This window comes from Mirounga angustirostris, unplaced genomic scaffold, assembly GCF_029215605.1.
Source record: "Mirounga angustirostris isolate CCGP_5_RB_7025 unplaced genomic scaffold, mMirAng1.0.hap1 SCAF_1, whole genome shotgun sequence".
Classification (NCBI taxonomy): domain Eukaryota; kingdom Metazoa; phylum Chordata; class Mammalia; order Carnivora; family Phocidae; genus Mirounga; species Mirounga angustirostris.
The window spans coordinates 71,799,164-71,815,777 of record NW_026991709.1 but is presented as its reverse complement, the minus strand read 5'-3'; the positions used below and the strand labels follow the sequence as shown (position 1 = coordinate 71,815,777).

The 16,614-nt window shown below is 52.4% G+C and overlaps 1 protein-coding gene across 6 annotated transcripts in view; it reads right to left on the bottom strand.

Annotated features, from left to right (window-relative positions):
* Nucleotides 1-16,614, bottom strand: part of XXYLT1 (xyloside xylosyltransferase 1) — a 161,831-nt gene that overhangs the window by 126,815 nt on the left and 18,402 nt on the right. For all 6 annotated transcript variants that reach the window (XM_064578611.1, XM_045903130.3, XM_064578760.1 and 3 more), the window contains one exon: nt 6,037-6,184. In XM_064578611.1, coding sequence (XP_064434681.1) covers nt 6,037-6,184 — 148 coding nt within the window. The remainder of the gene's footprint in view (nt 1-6,036; nt 6,185-16,614) is intronic.

The following is a 16,614-nucleotide window of genomic DNA, read 5'->3' as shown; positions in this document are numbered from 1 at the left end:
GGGTCTCTTACAGCCCACCCATAATGCCCAGCCCAGCCAACACTCAGTAAGGGCAGGCAGCTGGACCCCACTATCTCCCACAGTGATCCACTCCCCATCTCAGACACATCAGCCTTCCAGAAGCACAAGTCTGGTCAGGTTCTTCCATGTCAAAAACGCCCACAAAAGTTCTGTCTCCTATGGACACGGGCCAGCCCCTCAGTCTGGTGTCCAAGCCTCCATGGCACATGCCAACCTCCTTCACACATCTTCTTTCCCACTACTTTCCAACGTGGGCTCTGATATGGTCATCAAAACAGGCAGTGTGTCCTTTCCCAAATACACACCGTAACTTCCCAACTGCCTTAACTGCTCACTACCCATTTCAAACAATGACCCTTCGCCCACCCTTCAAAGCCTACCTCAAGTACCACCTCCTCCATGAAGCCCTCGTCCTTTGTGCCAAATACCTGGGAGTCATCCTCTTGTGAAACTCTCAGCATTGGGTGGCTCTCCATTGTGGCTTTCTTTCTTTTTTTAAAGATTTTATTTATTGGGGCGCCTGTGTGGCTCAGTTGGTTAAGCGACTGCCTTCGGCTCAGGTCATGATCCTGGAGTCCCGGGATCGAGTCCCGCATCGGGCTCCCTGCTCAGCAGGGAGTCTGCTTCTCCCTCTGACCCTCCCCCCTCTCATGTGCTCTCTCTCTCAAATAAATAAATAAAATCTTTAAAAAAAAAAAGATTTTATTTATTTGAAAGAAAGAGAAAATGAGCAGTGGGGAGGGGCAGAGGGGGAGAGAGAGAGAGAGAGAGAGAATGAGCCGTGGGTGGGGGGCAGTGGGAGAGGGAGAAGCAGGTTCCCCACCCAGCAGGGAGCCCGACGCGGGGCTCGATCCCAGCACCTGGGATCATCACCTGAGCCGAAGGCAGACGCTTAACCATCTGAGCCACCGAGGCGCCCCTCTCCCTTGTGGTTTTCTTGATGTCCCACCCTAACTGCCGGACCATGCCACCCACGCCTCTGCCATGAGCCTGCAAAGCAGCAAGCTGACAAATACCTCTGAGATGGCGGAGTGGCCAGCCCCACACACACTAGACCCTTGGCAAGGGGTTGACCCCAGGACAGGAGAACCTTCCAAGAGAGACTCATGGGGCGTCTGGGCAGCCTTACCCACTGCTTACTGTCTGGGCAACTGTCCTCCCTGTGCAGGGAGAATGCCACAACCACGGACCGGGCACCGTGGCTCAGCCTCAGTGACGCCTGTTTTTATAGCCCTGTTGCTAAGCCGGAGCCAACAGCTCCTTGGAGCCGTGTGACACAGAAGAGGGAAGTCGGCAGTCCCTGAGGTGCTGTTCTTCGCTCCCTCCAACTCCAGTGGGGCAAAAAACGGTTTCTTTTCCATTGCATAAAGATGCTTCCAATGGTGACAAACCTAACACCACTAGGAGGAGGAGATAAAAGCCCCGTGGGTGTGAGTGGGGAGCCCAGTGGCTGCATGTGGGTGGCAGGACCGGCCAGCCAGCCACACCCGACCCTGCCAACATGCAACCAGAAGGAAAACAGGCTCTGACCAAAATCAGAGCCAGCACGTTTTGTGGGCAGGGCCCCTCAGTCCTCACTCTGCCGAGATGGTCTAGGTGGTGCTGCGCCAAGGGGGACAATCAGAGCAAAACACACGGGGTTGACCACACCCCACCAAGCCCAGCCAGGCCCTCTCCACAGGGCTGCAGTGAGAAGCCACGACGAGGAAAGAGGAAACCAGGTTTTGCAAGCTTTGAGGGGCTACATGGGTGTGAGAGGCTGGCCCTGCGGGTCTGGCCATCAGAATGAGCATGGGACAGGTCACCAAAACCTGGCCCGGGAGGCCCAGCATGCCCTATGACTCAGAGGAGTGCCCTGACCTCAGCTCCTTGCTTTCTGTCCTGTCAAGGGGGATGGGAACCATGCTGACCCTCGTATGGGGCTGGCTGCCTGAGGTCCCCGAGAGGTCAGACAGCAGTGAGCAGAGAAAATTGTGCAGACCCTCCCATGTGCAGGCTGGTGACACGGGGGCAGGGGGCGGTGACATAGGATGGCTTTGTAAGGGTCACCTCTGGCCCAGTGACTCCAGCCATGGGGAGTTATCATAAGGAAATAATCCCAATTAGGGGCGCCTGGGTGGCTCAGTCGTTAAGCGTCTGCCTTCGGCTCAGGTCGTGATCCCAGGGTCCTGGGATCAAGCCCCGCATCGGGCTCCCTGCTCGGCAGGAAGCCTGCTTCTCCCTCTCCCACTCCCCCTGCTTGTGTTCCCTCTCTCGCTGTGTCTCTCTCTGTCAAATAAATAAATAAAATCTTTAAAAAAAAAAAAAAAAGGAAATAATCCCAATGAGAGAAAATTATCTTTATGTATGTGGATATTAATCACAGTATAATTTATGATTGTAAAACACACACACACACAGACACACACACAAAGTGCCAGGTAGCTGAGAACAGGGAAATGATAAAGTGAACTGAGGTTCATCTGCTCAATGGAACCATTCAAAAATTTTTCAAAGATGAGGATCACACAGAAAATGGTGATGAATCCCATTAATGGAGAATGTCATGACACAGCTTTACTTGCACCATTTCTTCCATCCTTTGAGCTTAAATGTTCAAGTTCATATTCTGATATGCACAGAAAGACTGAGGATGTTTTAAATCTATTACATAACTCCTACTTCGCCTAAATTTTTAAAAAGCTGCATGCTGGGAAAATATTAGAAGATAATGAAGGAATTCGTGTTTATGTAGTAGTAGAAGGATAACTTTTTTCTATTTTAATGTAGTCTTCAGATATTCTTTTATGAATGTTACTTTTAAAATAGGATAAGTAAAGAGGGTGCCAGGGTGGCTCAGTCAGTTAAGCGCCTGCCTTCGGCTCAGGTCACAATCTCAGGGTCCTGGGATCGAGCCCCCACATCAGGCTCCCTGCTCGGCGGAGAGCCTGCTTCTCCCTCTCCCTCTGCCCCTGCCCCTGCCTGTGTTCTCTCTCACTCTTGCTCACGTTTGCTCTCCCTCTCACTCTCAAATCAATAAATAAAATCTTAAAATAAAATAAGATAGAATAAGTAAACATATCTTCAGGGTAGTTCAGGTACGGAAGGGTGACCCCGCTGCTCGAGGAGGGAAGGGTGAGGACAGGCACCACACAGAGAACTAACTGGGATGCCTGGGGCAAGCACCAGACAGGACCTCCTGAGACGTAGCTCAGCAGAACATGAGCTGTTCTGACCCAGCCTTCCTGGGTGGGACCAAGGACTTGTGACCCACCCCACTCCCTTCTCCACTTTCCCAGAGGAAGAACTCTGGGAAAGAAACAAAATAACCAAAATAGCAAAAATGTACCAATTATACAAGAACAAAACCATCAACAAAGCACAAAACAACAGTAGTTTCTATGATTAAAAAAAAAAAAAAAAAGGAATACCAAAAAGGCAGCAATAAATGGCCAGGGCAAACTCAAGGCAGCACTAAGGATGCTTGAAAACAAGGCATCCTTCCAAAAATCGCAGGACGTGCCAAAGGATCTGGCCAAATGCCGGGCGGCAGCTAGACTGCTCAGCAGAGACGCCCAGACTCCACAGGAACTCCGGACTGCTCGTTTAGTTTTAGGACTATCAGACTTTATAACTCCTAGTAACTCTCTTCATAGGAAGTGGACTCTGGGCTGCCGTAAAAGTGAATCTCCAGCAACACACTATCGTTTGCCTGAAGAACCCAAGAAAGGATTCGGTATTTGGGCACCTCTCTCCTTCCCCACTGGACACGGGCCCCTCAGGGGCATGAACTGCACATGGAGGGACACCGACATCTGATCTACTGCAAAGACAGTAAAGCCTCGTCCCTGCAGACGCTGCCCCCAGACAAGGCCAGGCTTCAGGGCAGGGCAAAGTCAGAGAGCAGAGGGGCGGCAGTCTGGGGGCCCCCTACGTCTCGTCATGTGCCTGGTCCTCCCGGCGCTGTGAGGCACAGCTAGTTTCTGTGCTTTCATCATCCCCCAGGAGCTGTATTGCCCCTCGCTCTGGGCGCCCCGAAGCCTGGCCTGGCCGAGAGTTTAGCACGTGCTGGGTGGTGACCTACCAGCTGATGAGGGAGGGGCGAGGAAAGGGAGGGAGGGAGGGGAAAGTTGGCCATGCCTCCTCCCAGATCTCCTGCTGGCCCTCGCCAGTCCTTCCCTCACAGCATTTCGCCGAGCCGATCACACATGCAGGACCACAGGACCGGCCAGGCCCTAAAGGCCCCTCTCATCAAGATGTTTCAAATGAGTTTAATCATGGAATCCTCTGAGCAGACACAATCCTGCTCCAAAGCTTCATGTAGGCAGCAATCAGGATGGACTGCGGGGCAGGGGGCAGGGGCAGGGGTAGGAGAGAGGGGTAGGATAAAGGTAGAAGCCCTCTTCCCTCAGCTCCCCAGGACCGCAGAAACCCACAGGGGGATTCCTGTAGGCCTGGACTCTTCCAAATACAAGCCAAAAGAGCTCACTAGATGGGCTCCCTTCATTCTCTAGGTGGGGAAACTGAGGCCTAGAGAGGCAAAGTGGCTCAGCAAAGGCACGCAAGTGGCTGGTGGCAGGGCTGTGGGACTAGCACCACGTCTGTCTCCCTCTAGAATTCCGAACAGCGGGAACACCTTCCTTCCATCTGCATTCCCCACGGCACCAGCACCAGTCCTACCCAGAGGGACCACTCGAGGCACACTGGAGGGGACAGAGGAGCTGCTGTTTAGAGAAGCAGGCCTCCAAGTCAGACTGACTGGGGCCCAAATCCCAGCCCTGCCACTTAAATGGCTGTCTAACCCTGGCCAAGTCCACTCCTCAGTCCCCCAGCTATGGTGGCGCAGGGCTGGCGGGAGGACTCGGTGAGCTCACAGAGCTGCACTGGCTACTGGGGAAGAATTGCAAGTGCTAGCTCTTCCCCAACACCCTCCTCTCTCCTTCTGACCCCTCCCTGCTCAGCAAATCTCCCTGAGCCTTGCCTTCCAGCAAGAGAACATTCAGAGGCCTCCATGGTACAGGGACTTGCCTTGTGGACACAAAGTCACAGCCACGGTGGGCGGGTTCAAGTTTCCTGGGGCGTCCAGGGACACCACACTGCCAAGGGGAACCCAGCTTCAGTTCCCAGCTTACAGGCCCCTTCTAACGCCAGTGGCTCCTGACCCCTCCACTTCTGCTCCGCTGGGCTGGAACAGCAGATATCCACCAAATGGCCTAGCTGTCCCCCGGGCGATCAGGTCTGCCTGGTCTGGCTGTTGGAAACCCAACCAGTCACAGTTCAGGTCATAGCTACCCCAAGACCCCGGAACTCCCCTCCACACCCCTAAGAGGCTCAGGTCATGGTTCATTCACCATGGCCAGAAACTGGGGGGCATATCCAGAGCTCCAGAATCAATCAAGGACCACTGGGAGGAAGAGAAGCCAGCAGCCTGGCACAGCCCACTAACAAGAGCCCTTCAAGGGCTCTAACCCAAGGGTGACCAGACCCGCCGGCATTGCCACACAAGCCCGACCTACCATAGACCAGACAATCAATCTCTTCTGCCCCGGAGGGGCCAAAGCCCAGAAAAGCCTCTGATTGACTGTGTGTCAAAGTTTCAGAAAACTGAGTTATAATTTGCACTTCTCATATGTGGATTGGATATTTTAAAATCAGATAAGTACAGGTACAAACTAGAGAGAAGAGGATCACAGATTTGGATAGAGGATCCTCTAGCCCAACCTGCTACTTTACAGATGAGCAAACTGAGTCCCGGGGCGGGTAGGGAATGCGGGCAGGCACTGAGTCAGGCCCAGAGCCCAGATGCCCTGCTTGAGTCTGGGGATACCACACTGCACAACTTCCACCGTCCTCGTGAGTGGGGCCCAGCAGCTGTGCACCCCAGGGCCCTGCCCTGGAGTCTCTGTGCAGAAAGCTGTGACACAAAGGGCGTGGCTGGCCCCCTCACCCTGTCCCTCGTGTTTCAGTGGAGCTCTTCTCTCTGATTCAGGGCACCGGCAGCTTTGAACCAGGGCTACTGGCCCGCATCCAGGTTACCTTTGGGCATAATCTGATGCATGGCGACCGAGAGGAAGAAGATGGAGTCGCTGTAGTAGGTCCCTGAGCCAGCGCTGAAGTGCTTCTGCATGGCCTCCACCACCGGGAAGAGCTTGTCCGTCAGCACGCCAACATCATGGAAGACAACCTGCACAGGACACGAGGAAACCGCAGGAGTGAGCAGACCCGCTCGAGACAGCCAGCACACACGCTGCCCTTCCAGGGGCCACGAGCAGGGCGGCCCAGGTAAGAGTTATGAAAATGAGGAACCACAGGGAGCCAGCAGAGGCTTGGCCATGAGGACAGGGACACCATGTGTGAGGGTTGTGTAGGCATGCATGTCGGGGGCGTGCAGTGGAAGAGGAATGGGAGCCCTCCCCAGTCTGCTTTCTGCTTCTGAACCCCAAGCTGGGCCACCCAGAAACGGGAAGCCACGTGAAAATGTCTGGTCCTGAGATTCGGGACCCTCCTCGAGTCTGGGCGGCTGGTGGCAGCCCTGGCATCGCCGTGCCCAGCAACCGCTCTGTGTGTCCAATGCCCCACCTCCCCATCCAACAGCGTGGACAGCGAGAGGACCCCCGGAACATGGCCCCGGAAAACACCGAGTGCCGCAGCCAACTCGTCCATCAATTCAACCAGCATTTCCTAAGGGCCCCAGACACTCTGGAGGTGCAGTGAGAGGTAGATGGAATAACCAGGCACCACTTCCTGCAAAACACTCGGGATCTAGAAAGGTCAGCAGCTACTGAACAGAGCTCTGCAAGTTATGAAACACTTTCATGCACTCCGATGCCCGTAACAACCTAGGACTTGGTGAGGCAGACGTCACTATTATAGCTCTATTATGATTACAGATTATCATTACAAATGAGAACGCAGATGCTCAAAGCGGTTACACTTGCCCAAGGTCACAAAGCTACTAAGTGGCAGGGCCAGCACTTGAACCCTGGTCTCTGGATTCCAAGTCCCGCGCTCTTCAGCTATAAATGCATCCTCTTTCTTAACAGCAACCACATCGGCATAAGCAGCAAACAGAATAGATTAGAGTACTAACAGAACCCTAAAGAGTTGGTTTTCCTTGGCTGACGTTATTCCAGATTATAAATTCATCCCACATGCAGCTACCAAATTACCATGCACTCTGCTCACATAGGTCTTACACGTTTTCTCTGTTGCTCCGTGTGCCCCTTCCCCCCCGCCCCCGACATCTAGAACACTCCACTGCACACCAGAGGCACTCAGTAAATACAGTCCAGGCCAGAAGCCTGGATGTTCCTCCTCCTCCAGCCTCAGCCCTCACAAGAGGTCTGCTGATGACCCCTCCGACCTCCCTTTTACCCTGGCAGCTCACAGGGAAAACCTCACCCTGCCAGGTGGCCACATATTGCTCAGCCTCCACCATATGGACTCCAGGACACCAAGAGCGAGGGGAGAGGCCCGGCGACTCCCCTGACTGGCTTGTTTACCTGGTCAGGGGCTCTGCCAGGGGAGAAAAGACCGGTGAGGGCAGGGCCCCGAGGTTCTCAAGCAGGTGGGTGCCACCCCGTCATCTACCTCTGCCTTTTCCTCACCCCGTCTCAGCGCATCCCCCGCCCGGCCTGCACCTCCAGAACCTTCAGGCATCAGGTCGTTAGAAGAACCACCTCTCCCGGCCCAGTAGTGGGGGCCCACTGCCCTGTCCGCTTCTCCCGACTTTAGGTTCCGCTTTTGGCAGAAACCTGTTTTTGTCTTCACTCACTTAAGTGTTTGCTTTTCTCTTTACTTATGTTTCCGAAACACCATTACACTTATATAAACTTTTATACTGTGTTAGCATCATTGTTCTTGTAACTCTTTGTCTTTTTCAAATGTATTCACATTTCTCTCCTAATGAGCTATTTTTCTTTACTCTTTTCCTGACTCCTTTTTTGATGTTTTCTTTTTCATGACTTCTCAACCAGTTCTGCTATTCCCCAATACAGATGCCAAATTATGCCTTTTACCTCCTACACCCCCAATGCTCCCCTCACTCCACCCCAGTGACTTCCTGGCTACGTGAGCACCACAAACCCTAGGTTTCCCACCTCTTGCCCTGTCCCCTCCAAACCGGCCTCTGTTGTGCCTCTCGAATAACCAAATACCCAACTTCCCTTCTCCCTCTCCTTGACTTCAAAACCTCCAATGGCTCACTGCCATTGGTCACAGTCCAAACTCCCCAGCAAGGCTTCAGAGACCCAGCACTAGTGACTGCCTATCCCTCGCACCCTCCCTCCTCTGGGGAGTGAGCAGAACTGAACCAGGCTTTCCCCACCCTGTCCTAGATCCTTGTATATTTGTACCTGCTCTTTGCACCATGGGGAACCCCTCCCAGCCCCCATGTGTCTGCTAAACTCCTATCCAGTCTCCCAGCCTGGCTCAGACACCGGCTCTGGCCTTGGCTCAGCGTCCCCCAATTCATCACATCCTCCTCGGCACCCTCCATCACCCGGACGGAGGCTCCGCTTCCCTGTCTGACTCCTCTATAAGCCTCTGGCATTCACTGAGGCCAGATGCTATGGGTTCTCTGTGCCCCGTGCCCAGCCCCCAGCCACAGGACAGGCCACCACAGAGGTCTGTTGAACCAAATGAACTGACTTAGTAATGAAGTTACTAAACCAACCTGAGCCTCAAATACAGAAATGATAACACCTACCTCCTATGGTGCCTTTTAGGACCACCTGGGACAAGTAGAGAAAGCACCTAGTTCAGGGGCTGCCACGCTGCAAATATTCCTAAATATTAGCATTCTGCCCCCATCCCCATCCTCAGTCCCCTGAATCCCCTCTCCTCGTAGATCAGTCTTCACTCATAAGCCAGCTTTTCCCTCTGAGCCTCATTACCCCTCCAAACCATGGCTGGAAGTAGGAATTTGACAAGAAGCTAGAAGCTGACAAGAGGGCTTTCTCAGAAATGGAAGCCTCTGTATTCATTAAAAAGGAAGACAGAGAATGGATATGTGCAACCAAACACACACACGTACACGCTCAGAACAGAGCCTACCGAAGCCGAGCTGAGGGAGACAGCTTTCAGCAGCCAGCTTATTCCCCTACCCGGGGCCCCAGCTCACCCCAAAGCTTCATGGGAGACAATTACATCCTATCAGCATTAATAGATTTATGAGGACAAACTGTACTCAGTACATTGTTCCAAATGCTGCACACTGAAGCACCCGCTCCAATGAATATTTCATTTAATAAATCTACTTAAAGATAAATTAATATGTTCCATGGACACATAGCAAGAAGCAAACCACAGACACTGCAAGTGTGAAACACAACACCCAGGTCTCCCAATGTCTAAAACCAGTTTGCAAACTGTGACCTTGCAAGGGCAGAATTGGAGTCAGGCACACCGGGAAGCCCCCAGCCCAGGGTCTGGTGCCCAGCAGGGGGCAGTGAGGCAAGAGAGATGGAAGGTGAAAAGTGGGGGGGTGGGGGTTAGAGAAAAGGTCACCCCTCCCACCATTCCTTCCCCCTTTCAAATCCCTAACCTCAAAGGCTGCAGGAAGAATTACCATATAACCTAGAAAACCAGGAGGAATATAAAATGACTCCCATATCGAAGGCAACTGGCCAATGAGAAGACCTAAAACAATGGTTTGGTTTGCACCAACTTGACTATACAATTTTGGGAGACTTAGATTAAAAAGTCAAATCACTATTTGTAACTTCTATAAATTTATTTATATATTAATACTTAAAATTAAAATCCTATTAAAGTACTATTTTTCCCACACCCAGCTTACAAAATGATTTCTTTTTGAACTTCTCATGTGCATGCTCCACATTAGTGCCTTTAATCAACCCGAGTTGAGACATCCAGAGCCGTTTTCTGGAACACAGCATCCTTGTCATCCATTTAAGATACAGCTTCTTGTGAATTTATGTAGGATGGTGTCATTGGAAATGGTATCCCAACCCATGAGAATCCACGTTCATATCATCAAGCCGTTGGTTTTTTGTCAGCCTATAATTACATATTTGTAACCACTTACTATCTTCCTTTTATTAGTGATCTTTAAAGGCTCACTTATATCAATATTCTACACTTGTAATTATGAAATTAAAACCCCAGGAATGATGACTAAATCTGTGTTAAATTTCTTCGCCTCTTTTTATTTTTAATTAATTCTGTCAAGTGACTTCTAGAAGCACTTAAATTCCAGTAATGACTGAGGTTGTTCCAGGCTAAGGTGTTCTCAAGCTGTACTTTGTGGTTCAAATAAAACATGTAGTTGAGAGAGCACTGAGTACAAGAGACTCTGGAAAGACTCAACTCTTTTGGAAAGGGCAAACTGGGGATGCGGGGAGAGGGGAAGCTTGCCTCCCATCCACCATGCACAGCACATTACGAGGAGACCCAAGCAACCAGAACGGCAGAGTCTGGTGCCAGGCGGGGGGAGAGGTCTTTGCCAGCCTGGCCCTGGGCTCGCGGGCACAGACAGGCCTGAGGAGCCAGGCCACAGCTCCCCTCAGCACTCACTGAGGACATAAAGCAATGCCAAGCCTTAGCTCAACTTGGTGGAGAAAACTCATTGATCACTTGGCATGCCCCACAGGGAGTCAGGTCACACCATGATCTGGGAGCCAAGAAACCAGGTGACAGGGGCTGGTTCTGCACACAGATGCCAGGTTCCCAGGAAACACCAAGGCAAGGTCTGCGTGAAGAACAGTGACTCCTCCAGCCACGGACACAGTGGCGCAAGATGGCGATATCACGTCCCCACACTCAGCTAGAGACTGTCCCCAAAACTGCTGCTGGAGAGAAGAACGATAGCACAAAGTTAACATTCCTGGTGCACCTGCCACAGGCTAGAATCTATGTACTGCAGGAACAGCAAATGGGGTGCCCACTTGCCCCGAGGGGTGGCCTGGAACACTGGGTAGGAAGGCTTATGCGGCTGCATCTGGACTCAAGCCACCACCAGCCCCAGTGTCCACCAGTGGGTGCACGAACTCGACCCCCAGTGCTGTGGGTACCCTGTTTCAGTCCCTCCCTAATGTGACTTTCATCACTTCTGCAAGATGTCCTAGATGTAATTTAATCTTGCCAGGCAGAAGCACAAACAGCTGAAGAGGAAAAAGGAAGCCTGCCCATCTAATTCCCAAAGAATTTCCAACATCCATGCTCATGACCCACTTTACTAACAGCTCAAAAGCTAAAGGCATCCTCACTACAAGGTGTCCAGTTGCTACAGTACATCTTGTCTGGTTCCCTCCCCACTCTCTTCTCCACCTCACACTGCACTATCAGAAGTTTCCAGATAACCACATCTGCAGTTAACGTTCTGGGACTCCTACAAGATTCCCATTTCGGCAGATTCCATTTCTCCCACACCTTGATCTGGCCAGGGTAGGGAAGACAGGTAAGACATACAGGCCTAGCAGCTATGAAAAAGGCCCGCTGCTCGGGGGGTGACTGAGAGCCGAACCACGTCAATCAGCAAACTGCAGCTTCGCTGTCAGGAGGGGAGTCAGGATCCGAGCTCTCCAACTCCAGAGCGCAGAGGCTGTCGCTGGGGAGTCCTACAAAAATGCAGACTCCTGGGTCCTCGCCCCAGACATCATGAGCCAGTTTGCGGGCAGGCTCAGGAATCTTCGTTCAGAAACCAGCCATAAATGAGTCTACTGCAGGTGGTCCTCAGACCCTCAGAGAAGTGCTCCCCTGGACTCGGTGCCAGTCAGATGGCCTCAGGGTGCTGGTTGGGCTCAGCTCCGGCAATCACACTGCAGGAAGGCTGTGGGCAAATTCCCACGGCATGTCCAAATGAGAAGACCAAGGTGGCAAAAGGTCCAGAACCCTTCCCCTGAGGAGCAGCTGGAGGGTCTGTGGGTACGTGCCCTGGTGGGGATGTGCCAGATCATTCTCTCCAGTTCCTCCATCTCTCCCCACGCATGTTTTCACCACATTTTATTTTCTTGCCTGTAATGGAGAGAGGATAAATAGCAGAGGAATACCCCTACCCTCTTTCAAACCTTGATTCTCTGTTGACTAGGAGCCCCTAACAGAGGAATCGAGCAGGGACCCCAAGTTAGAACAGGCCACCATGATGGCAGGAGAGACGAACCCAGACTGAGGAACTGGACACGGTGCGCTGCGTGCCCAGTGTGGCTACACGAACGTTTCTTAGCCCTCACCCCGTGTTGCGCTCCCCACCTCCAGCAGGTAAAGAGATGAAGGCCTGACGAGCACAGCAACATACAGAGGCTGTGTACATGACAAGGGCAGACTTGTCATGTTGTCACCTACAAGACACTTGTTGGCGTGTCTTATAGGTGCTCTGCTCTGTAGACCTTCAAACACCCAGGCCCTCCCAGGGAATTTCCAGGATGACCCCGAGGAACTACGGCAAACCACCGGGACAGAGCCACATCCTCGGAAGGCAAAGAAGGATCTGAGAAAAGACGAAAACATGGAGAAGAGTGGAGAGAGACAGAGGAAGTGGCCCAGATGCTCCTCCGAGGCTGGCTATGAATGAACCATAAGGCGACTCCAAAAGAAAAACGGGGGTGGGGGTGGAAAGGTCAGTGCTTTCTTCTGGACTCTGGAAGTGTTCATGACCAGCGAACAGCGACATCAGACTGTGGCTGCATGGCCTTCCAGATCTCCTTGCCACAGCTGAGGGGCGCATTAAACAGTTTCACCAGGCCACTCACCCACCACCTGCTGCTCTGGTCTCCGGGTCCCAGCTCCCTCCTCTCAACCCTGAGCAGTCACTCTTAAAAACAAATGCCTCAGTCACTCCCTACCTTTTCCAGCACTCCCTAAAGAACACATTTAGTGAGTTCTTTAAAACAATCCTTACATAGCAGTTACAATCATTTCCTAATTCGCCTCTTTTACAAATGATGAGGTTTGGTTTTTTACATGTAATGCCAAACTTCCTGACAGTCCAAGCCAATTTTCCACAATATAATGTTTTCCACCTCAAAAGAGAAGAGAAGGCATGAGACAGAAGGAAAGCAGTGGAAGGACGGAAGAGCTATTAGGTCAGAGAGAGAACGACAGCAGTAGGACTGTCCTGGGAAACCTCAGGAGGAGCTGTCTGGTCTCTCCACTCACCCGGAAGTCCACTGACTGTAGATCTGGTAGGTCTTCTTGACCAGGTTCCCTGATCTGTTAAAATCCCCCATGACCTATGACCTCCCAAAGAACACTGCAGTTTCACCAGGACTGACACCCAAACGGATGCACTTAGCGGGTTCCAGCTTCAACCTGGCAGGCAGGAAGTGGCCCCAGGTGGGGGGCCTGCCCCACACTCCCTACCCGCTCAACCCCTCCCCCCCAGGTCCCCACTCCCCTGCTGGCTCTCTGGGACTGGGACACAGCTAGAGCCCAAGCAGGGATCCAGGGTACCCTCCGAGCTCAGACCAGTCAGACTCCAGGACGGCCTCCACCATTTGCCGGCTCTCCTAAGTTCCACGACACCCCTTGTCCAGTGCTCCCCACACCCACGGCGGGGCGGGGAGGGGAGGGCAGAGTGCAAAAGACAATTCTAAGAGGCACACAAACCAACCACTTTAATACTTATGGACTGATTTTGATATGTAAAATACGAGAAAATTAGCAAAAACACTTTAGAACTATGATTGCGCAGACAGTACCTAAGGAGAGGCTAAGGAAAAAGATTTAAAGAAGAGTTGGTTTAAAATACACATTAAGTAGGTAATGCTGCAGGCAGTTATGGGATTTGGGCAAAAACCATGAAGGAAACATTCAAATGACCTGACTCAGGAGACACTGTTCGTGTCCATAACCTCTTTTTGGGGATGAGATGATGTGTTTAAAATGCCAAGCACAGTACCGACAGCCAGGAGATGTCCGTGGCGTGAGGGCCGGCCTCCCCCGAGGTCAGCCCCGGCGGGCAGCAGGACCGGATCTCCAGCAAGCCTTCCCGGAACCTCAAGCCACGAGTCTCCCTGGCACGTCAGGGCACCACACCGCTTTACCCCACCAGCCAGGAGCGGGCATCTGCGCATCATAGCACCACAGGGAAATGAGACGTGTGGTGGGCAGCCACGTGGACAAACATGAGCTCATCCAACCCTTGCCATGACTGTGCCCTTCATGAAGGGGACGTCGCCTGTCCAAGGTGACCCGCTGGTTGGCTGAGGCCCAGATCTGGGCCCAGGTCTTTCTGATTCTAGAATGCAAGCAACCTGCCAGTCACTAGGGACTGCCCTCGCCCCACCTTTCTTCCTCTTTTATTCCCTCACCAAGGGCAGAGCCCCACTGCCTGGGCGTTGACATGTTTCCAGCCCTCTGGAGGCCACAAGTCTAGGTGTGAATGAAGTCTGGTGTAGAAAGCCTCGTCATGCTCCTAACCCAATAAGCACCCTTCTCCTGCAGGGTCCTGAATCCCGCACTCCTCCCCAGCCCACAGCTTCCTCTCTCCACTTGGCCAGGATGCTAGCCTCCTAAACAGGCCTTCCCTTCATTCTGTCCTCCACACAGTGGCCACAGTGGCCCTTCTCCACTCAAAACCCAGCTGCAGCCCCTCCTATCACCAGTCAAAGCCAGAGTCCTCATGGGCACCAGGGCTGTGCCTGGGTCTGCGGTCCTCCTGCAGGGCCTCCCCCACCACTCCCCCACTGCCACATGCAAGGCCTTGCTGCTCCCCGCACACGCCAGGCGACCTCCCACCCTGACTGGCACTCTTCCCCATGGTTGCACAGCCAACTCCACTCCTCAGGCCTCTGCTCAAAAGCCACCTCCTTAGTGACAGGGCCCCTGCCTCCCAACTAGCAATCATGACTGCCCCACACTCCCGAGGCCTCTTACCCTGCTAACATACTGTGTAACCTACTCACCTCCCAGGACGCTGCACAACTTCCTCATTTGCTTGTCATGGAACAACAAAGAGATGAAATGAAACCTAGCCTTTTTGAGCCCCTACCTCGCGGTGTCCCAGGCAGCAAAACAAACAAATGTTATTAGCTCATTTAATCCTCTTCCTGCCGGAACATAAGCTCCAAAAAGGCAGGATACTTCACCTGTTCTGCCCCTTTTGTTCATTGATACACCCAGCACGTATCAATGTCCTGGGGTACTGCTGAAACCTATTAGACACACAGGTAAGTATGGCTCAGTCTACATGGACCTTAAACATGCTCATTGCAAAGAAAGCAGTGCTCCTTTGTTCTGGCTTTCCTAAGTGTCCCCCAAGGACTAGCCGCAGCCTTTGGCTTCCCCTCTGTCGGCATTACTCTGCTTTGGCCCCTGGGATCTGAGGATCTTCCCTCAAACTGTGAAAACACAGACCACTTCACTGAGGAGATGGATTCATAGCACAGGGAAGAAACTGGTCATCAGGGAGCACCAGGCCACTGTCACCCTGCAAGGCAGCCCCCCAATCCCCACTCAGACCCAAGAGCTGCCCAAGGCTCAGGCCTAGCAGCCCATGGCTAGGAACAATTAGGATTCTGCTAATTGTACAAGTGGATGGGCAATACATGTGGAGCTAAGAGCTCACACGAGTCACCGATCCAACCCTCTCATTTCAGATGGGGGAAACTGAGGCCCAGTGAGGGGGAAGGGGCTCTCCCCAGGTTACACGGCAAATCACTGCCCCGAAGCCAGGCCTTGTGCCTTCTCAGACAGCTCTGCGGCAGTGGAGGTGAGACTCAGGGAAAGGCCAGTCCACCTCTAGCTGGAGGCACCCTCCTCTCTGCTCTCAGTTACAGATACCCTGAAATGCTGGGGAAGACTGGTCCAAGTCTCCACATGACTAGAAAGCTTGGGGTGGCACAAAGGAACACTCAAGTTTGCCCTGAAAGTTTCCCTCCTATCCTATTCCCCAAGTGGCCCTCAGGTTTCCACCTCCTGATGCAAAGGCAAAAGGACCCACCCCAAGAAAAGGGAGCCTGCACACCAAGTGCTCGCCCAGAGAGTGGGCGGCAGGAGCACCGCACTGGACAAGAGCTCACGATGCCTCAGAAAGACGCACAGATTCCTGGGCCAGGAAATGCCTATCTAGGTGTGCGCTCTGGAGGAACCCAAGCACATATGTGTACCCAGACACATACCTGATGCTCACTGCAGCAATGTTTGGGTGACAAAAACGGAACAACCCAGCCACCTCTATTGGGAAAATGGACAAACAGGTGTACACATAATGAAATCCTACACAGTAGTTAAAATGAGCAAATAAGACCCACATATATCATCTTGGATACATCCCAAAACCATAGGCTGAATGAAAAAAAGAAGTATCAAAAGAATATATATTTAATGAGAGTATTTTTATGACTGTTTAAAGGGCACATGGGTGGCTCAGTGGGTTAAGTGTCTGACTCTTGGTTTCAGCTCAGGGTCGTGGGATTAAGCCCCACGTCAGGCTCCATGCTCAGTGCAGAGTCTGCTTGAGATTCTCTCTCTCCCTCTCCCTCTGCCCCTCCCCCTGCTCATGCACATATGCTCTGTCTCTCTCTCTGAAATAAATAAAATCTTTACTATAACTGATTAAAATATAGAAAGCAATAAAAAATACACATATACAGGGTGCCTGGGTGGCTCAGTCGTTAAGCGTCTGCCTTCGGCTCAGGTCATGATCCCAGGGTC